This window comes from Benincasa hispida, chromosome 9 (assembly GCF_009727055.1).
Source record: "Benincasa hispida cultivar B227 chromosome 9, ASM972705v1, whole genome shotgun sequence".
NCBI lineage: Eukaryota > Viridiplantae > Streptophyta > Magnoliopsida > Cucurbitales > Cucurbitaceae > Benincasa > Benincasa hispida.
This window is the reverse complement of record NC_052357.1, coordinates 7099682-7106584: the sequence shown is the minus strand read 5'-3', so window position 1 is coordinate 7106584 and position 6903 is coordinate 7099682. Positions and strand designations below refer to the sequence as shown.

Genomic DNA, 6903 nt, shown 5'->3' with positions numbered 1-6903 from the left:
GATCTATCTTTGGTGAGGAAAATAATAGGAGCTCATAACGTGTTGTGAATTTGAAGAATACAACCAGCACAACGAGAACATGAATATAGAGAAGATACAATACAATAAATAATATATAATAAAATAAATATAATATTATATAAATATATAAATATATAAAATAAATAAATAACAAAAAGTAAATAAACTAACGAAGAATAGATTTCTCAACATTCTCTAACATTTTTGGATTGATCACCAAGACAATTTGATAAATAGAAGTGGGTTACATGGACACATGTATAATCTTGAAACAAATGGACAACACATTTAGTGACATATGACCAAAGAAGGCTGATAATTGATATTTACATTACATCTAATTTAACTAATAATAATTGATTTTTACTTTGAATTTATCTGGATCCAAAACAGTGTTGGTACCGCACGTGAGTGGGGTACCAACCTCGTGAGTGAATCATATCAAATTCCCAAAAACACAAAAAAACGCCTCTCTCTCTGCGGCGGCGGCGACGGCGGCGGCTCTCGGCTGCGCCACGCATTCAAAACCTAGCCATAGGCCGGCTCTGCTTTACGCCGCGCCGCGCCGCGTCGGAGCGAGCGTTACGGAGTGTAGGGCTCTGTCTCTGTACGCTGCTGCAGCCCAAATCTCAAAGGTCCACAGAGAGAGAAGAAGAAGAACAACAACAACCAGAGGAGGAAGAAGAAGAAGATGAAGAAGAAACCATTGAGTGCGTTTCACTCCTCGTAACTGGCTTTCACGCTGACCATCGCAAACGAAAAAGCAAAAAAGAAAAAGAAGATTAAAGCCTGCGCGAATGAATGCGATTGAAGAAACGAAGAATCTGATGAGTTTGTGTATTTAAAGTTTATTTTGTAGCGTAGAAACCCTCTTTCTCTAATCCCAACGATTCGAAATCGATTTGGTTACTTCCAATCCAATCGAACTTTTTCCTTCTTCTTCTTCTTCTCCATAATCTGTTTCTTTTTCTTTCTACGGGACCTGATTGAAAGTTATGGAAAGCGACTGCTCGACGTGATCGTTTTCCAACTCAATCTTTTGCCTTTTTATTGTCCTCTCTCATCCGTAAGTTGTTACTGGTGAATACTTCTCTTCATTCCATTTGCTTTTCCTTTCTGTTTTTTGTTTCTTTCTTTGTTTATTCTCCCACTGCTTTATTTCGGCTTTACTTTATTATTCCGTATTCCTCAGGCCTTTCGATTTGAGTTTACTTTCTTTTTTATCTTGTTCTAGCTGATAAGAGACAAGATCTTGTGATTCTGCGCGGTCACTGAGCTTCTCGAACTGGGTTTTCCTTTTTTCTTCCATTCCTTTGGTGGATTGTTGCTTTCTGTACCGGAGATGTTGACGTGTATAGCCTGCTCGAAGCAGCTCAACAATGGATCTCTGCACCAGCAGGAAGGAGAAGACTCCGTTGCTACACCGAGGACTAAACAAACAATCAAGGCTCTCACTGCTCAGGTAAACATTCTCCGTATTTCTGTTTCTATTCTTTGAAATTTCAAGGAGATGAAGTCGGTTGCTGCACAAATTTGAGGGAAATTTTCTCTTCTACTTTCAATTTCTTACACTTTCTTGAAGTCAAAATGGAGGAGTTCGATTTTTGAAGTTGGGGGAAAGAAGCCAGACAATGAATTAATGTGAAATTGACGTTTTCCGTATTGTTTTTGACATTATTGAGACCTCATTTTACTGTGAAATTGATGTTTATGACTGAATTTTTTTCTTCTACTTTCAGATCAAGGACATCGCGTTGAAAGCCTCCGGAGCTTACAAGAACTGCAAGCCATGTTCAGGTTCATCTAGTGACAACCGTAAGTATAAATATACAGAATCTGATTCTGCGTCAGATTCGGCGAGGTTTCATTGTTCCTACAGGCGGACTGGGAGTTCAAATTCCACGCCAAGGCAATGGGGAAAGGAAATGGAGGGCAGATTGAAAGCTCTGTCAAGTGGGGAAGGAACTCCAGCTTCGGGAAGTGGACGAACTGAAATTGTTTTCATGGAAGAAGACGAACCCAAAGAATGGGTTGCCCAAGTGGAGCCTGGTGTGCTTATCACTTTCGTTTCATTTCCGCAGGGAGGAAACGATCTCAAACGGATTCGTTTCAGGTAAATCATCTATAATTCAACTGTTGCTGAAGATACCAATTTGTCTGGAAGTGGATCACTTGTTTGTCAGCTTGTGTCGGTCAAGGTTTAAACACTGTTGAAATATAGTCACAGAGTTAAATTTACTGCAACTCATCTACATAAACTTTTGGATCAGCATGGTAATTTAATTGTATTAGATTAGAAGTGTCTCAACTCCTGTAATATCATTTTCATCCTTAAAAAAATGCTTAACCATGATTAAAGTTCATAGCCAATTTTCATTTTGACTATTTTCTTACAGCAATCTGTTACCATGTTTCATGTTTACTATAATCCACCAACTTAAATTTTTGGGTTGACATTGATGTAGTAAACTGAGGTCATTTGTCGAAGTGATTTCTGTAGTTTTGTTTGTAAGATGAAGTTTCAGACTGTGAAAATGTATAGATAGTTTGTTGTCTGGTGCAATGAAACTTCTTCAAATTGCTTCTCAATTAGATCTAATTACCTTGTCCTGTAAAATGAGTTTAGGAGGTGGGAGTCTCGTGATTTAGCTGGGATTTAAACATTCTACTCCATTTCTTTCTTTTTCATGCTCGTATGTATAAGAATCATGGATTTGAATTTTTCATCAATCAGCCGTGAATTATTCAACAAATGGCAAGCTCAAAGATGGTGGGCGGAAAATTATGAGAAGGTTATGGAATTGTATAATGTCCAGCGGTTCAATAGCCAAGCTGTTCCCCTCCCACCATCCCCTCCACGCTCAGAAGACGAGGTAAGTTTCAAGCATCATACTAATAAATCACTCAAAAAAACATCTTTAATAATTCAAAATCAACTTAATGTTTGATTTTACATTATTAAATGTAATTTTCATACCATTAAAATTGATTTTGAAAATGACAAAAGTGATTTAACAATGTCAAAATTACACCCGAGGATGCCTATCGTCTCTCTGATTCAGCAAGTTTGCATTTTGCAATGATCGTAGATTTTTGTTACATGATTAGTGAATTCTATTCCATTCCAGGACTTGAAGATTCAATCAGCTAAGGACAGTCCTGCAACCCCGCCTTTAACCAACGAGCGGCTTCCTCAGAACTCCAATCGCCCATTGGGAAACTCGTCATCAGAATCATTCGATCACCGTCCTAATCAACCCCCTCATTGCTATGATTTAGGTGGTTTGGCTTCATCCATTAAACCCTCCAGCACAAACGACGCAAAAACTGAGACATCATCCGTAGATGGTTCTGTGAGGACCAGCGAGGGAGATCAGTCAGAAGATCTTTCTGTAAGTAATGCTAGTGACTTGGAGACTGAATGGATTGAGCAGGACGAACCGGGAGTCTACATCACTATCCGGGCTCTGCCGGGTGGCTCAAGAGAGCTGAGACGCATCCGTTTCAGGTATTGAATATTCTTAATGAGCATAACATCTAAAGAAACTGTCCTTTTCTCTCGCTACCAATTTGGAGAAATTTTTTATATAAAACCGTCACAATGTGATTGACAGTTTTTCACCATTAGATGTATGAGAGAAAAGTATGAGATAAATTAGGAGCATACAAATTTTTTAATCCACATTCAACCGTTATTGTGAGGTATGCTAGTCTCATTGAATAATTGTTCTTTCTAAATATTACCTCTTCATGTAGGACTAAAAAATCGTTTAGAAATTAGACACTCCACATTATTACTTCAAGTCTATGATAAATTGGTACAGAATTTAGGCTTTCAAACTTGAGCTTGGTCTTAAACAAACTGAGTCTTCTTCATGTTTGGAGTTCGAAATACCTGTATTGTCAGTTGTCATAATTTCATTTTGGTATATCAAGCTGGAAACTATAGGGATGGTTTGTGTTCAAAATCATCTTGTTTCTGATTTACTGCAAAAAAAATTGTTTTGATGCAGTCGAGAAAAGTTCGGCGAAATGCATGCGAGATTATGGTGGGAAGAGAACAGAGCAAGGATACAAGAACAGTATTTGTGATGGGGGTAACTAAATTGGAATTGCATCTTCTCCTTTTCCTCATCGCCAAATGATGTTTTAGTTGCAGTTTCTTTTTTCTCTTTCTTTTTTCTTTTTACATATCCTCTCTGCCCCTTTCTCTTTCAATTTAGACTTCTCTATGTGACTTGTGACCTCTCTTTCTTAGGTTGTTAGGAATCAAAGGATGTTGAAAGATATAACATTGGTTAAGTTGGTGGCTTTTAGGGAAATAGTTTAGGGAAAAGTTATAGCAGAGATGACAAAATCTATACTACTTCAATATTCCATGTTGTCCATTTTGTCTCTCATTTTAGAAAGAACTAATGGTGGTTGTACATTTGGGTGGACCTGTCCAAAGATTTCTCTTTCTATGGGCTTTCAATGGCCCATCAAGCTCTCTGATTTGAGGCCCAAACTTCTGGGCCTTCTTCCATGACTGTCTGGGATGAGATTGGATGGGAAATCGAGACTGGGACAGAGATGGGGAAATAGTCCTTAATCTGGTCTCTGGTCTCCAAAATTTTAAGACATCCTCAAAACTTGGGAAATTTGTTAGAAATAGTATGTTTAAGTTTTTACCTTACAAAATTAGTCTCGAACTCGGATCCATCTCGGACGAGATCGACCACAACTTTTTAGTTAAAAAACGGTATATCTCCCTAGATTATACATCGAGATTATGTGCATTTCGGTGTTAATCCCAGGCAAAATAACATTGAGATTCTATATATTTGAGCTTTTTTGGTGAAATTTCGGGTATAATTATCATCGAAATTCGTATATTTGAGCTTTCTCAGTGGAATCTCGGAGAAGATTAACACCGATATTTTATATATATTTCAAAATTTACTCAATTTTTCAAAAATTTTGATCTTTCTCAAAATTTAAAAAATCTATTTTGATAATTACAAAATCCATTTGGAAATTTAGAAATTCATATAATTGTAAAAATATAAATTTTGCTAAAAATTTGAAAACTTATGCAATAATTTGATATAATATTTAGTAATCATAAGTAAATTAGGAGAAAATTTGAAAATAATATAAGATTTGAGAAGATTACATATAAAAATTAACAAATTTTGGTGTGTAATAAGATGAAATGTATCAATCTTGGTGTATAATTAGGCGAGATGTGTGTAATCAGATGAGATGTATCGATCTCGGTGTGTAATCAGATGAGATGTATCGATCTCGGTGTGTAATCAGATGAGATGTATCGATCTCGGTGTGTAATCAGGCGAGATGTACCAAGAATAAGAAAAAATTGATTTTTTTAACTAATTCTCGGGGTCGATCTCGCTAGAAAAACTATTTTTACGAGTTTTCAAAAAGCGTGTTAGTTTTGTAAGATAAAAATCTAAATATGCTATTTTTGACAATTTTCTTAAAAAATTTCACAACTATTTTTTGTTCGAAAACTTAAAAGAAAAATAAAGTTATGATTCTTGTGCTACAATTTATCTACTTACAACTAATCTAACCGAAAATTGACCTATTAGCAAATGCATGTTTATTTTATCACATTAGTGCACAGACTTGAAACAAAGTCAATAATTTGAAGCCAAAACAAGCGTAAAAACAAATGTGTAATGTGCACATACTTGAAGGAATTTTAATAATTTGAAGTCAAAATAAAGGTAAAACAAAATCGAGATTTGAATGGATACTTCGAAAGTTTAGAGATAAAAATAGAATAACATTGAAAATTTAAAGATCAAAATGAGTTTATGCTTAGTTTATTTTTCTTTTCAATTTTAAAATTTATATTGGCCTCCAAGTTTTTAATCGTGTCTGATTTTATTAGTATCTAATAAGTCTCTAACTTTCGGATATTGTAAAAATCCCCAACGATCAATTTTATGTTTTCCTTAACTATTTTTTTTTAAAAAAACATTTTTAATAATCACAAACAACTGGATACAAATTATAAGTATGAATTTTTACCATTGTAGAATTTGTCTGGGGCTAAACACAAAAATGAAAGCTCAAGAACTAGATTTATAATTTAACGTAAGTAATAAAATTTTTATTTTTAATTTTTTTTTGGCATTCAAATATTCTTAATATGGTGTTGATTTTTGTTAATTTTAGAATATAAGACCAAAACATTATTTTAACCTTACAATTTTTTCCTTTCTTTTTTAATCGGAAAAGCAATATACATACTTAAAAAACAATGGAAATGAAATTTCATTGATTTGTACTTGGAAAATTTCATTTCTATTTTACAAGTAAAGTATATTAGGACGCTTGAGAGAATCATATCAAAGGTACTCGACAAAATGATCGGGTAATTTCATGGGTAGAAATATGTTAGATGATATAATATTAAATTTATCTTCATTAATTAGCTTAAATTTTTTGATTAATCGGTGATTTAAGATAACATCAGAGTAGATGGTACAAGAAGTACTGTATTCAAAACCCTACACGAATTCCTTTGATTAGGAAAGCGGCACATACCAGGGGTAGTGATTGATTATTATAACATAGGACTTTGTTGAATGGTAACATATTTATAGAATTTGCCACCTACTCAGTTCTTGAAGATTAAGAGAAGAGGTCTTATAAGCTTTGAATGGAAGCATGGTAAATAATGACAATAAGTAGGGATGATCATTGAAATCGCTAAAATTGAATCGAATGCTAAACAAAATTGAAACCGAACTAGAACTGAACCAAAAACGAATTAATGTGGTTCGGTTCGATTTCAAACTTCAAAATCGATTTAAAATCGAACCGAACCGCTTATATATATAAATAAAGTTATTTCATTTTCATTAGGTT

At 34.6% G+C, this 6903-nt stretch overlaps 1 protein-coding gene across 2 annotated transcripts; it reads left to right on the top strand.

Moving 5' to 3' along the window:
* Nucleotides 1–255: 255 nt before the first annotated feature.
* On the top strand, nucleotides 256–4450 carry LOC120087326 (protein Brevis radix-like 2). 2 transcript variants are annotated; one of them, XM_039044305.1, is made up of 6 exons: nucleotides 256–1087; nucleotides 1256–1483; nucleotides 1761–2134; nucleotides 2756–2894; nucleotides 3150–3529; nucleotides 4035–4450. In XM_039044305.1, exons 2-6 carry the CDS (start codon nucleotides 1364–1366, stop codon nucleotides 4111–4113), a joined length of 1092 nt encoding a protein of 363 aa, XP_038900233.1. In that variant the 5' UTR covers nucleotides 256–1087; nucleotides 1256–1363; the 3' UTR covers nucleotides 4114–4450. The 2 variants fall into 2 exon arrangements, with proteins under 2 accessions (XP_038900233.1, XP_038900234.1); XM_039044306.1 differs by having other exon boundaries at nucleotides 256–1101.
* Nucleotides 4451–6903: the final 2453 nt, after the last annotated feature.

Bases quoted from the DNA above. Each gene is read 5' to 3' on its own strand.
- LOC120087326 (XM_039044305.1), top strand. From the start codon at position 1,364: ATGTTGACGTGTATAGCCTGCTCGAAGCAGCTCAACAATGGATCTCTG. The intron at 2,135-2,755 runs GTAAATCATCTA...TTCATCAATCAG, and splicing joins CTCAAACGGATTCGTTTCAG to CCGTGAATTATTCAACAAAT. The intron at 3,530-4,034 runs GTATTGAATATT...GTTTTGATGCAG, and splicing joins CTGAGACGCATCCGTTTCAG to TCGAGAAAAGTTCGGCGAAA.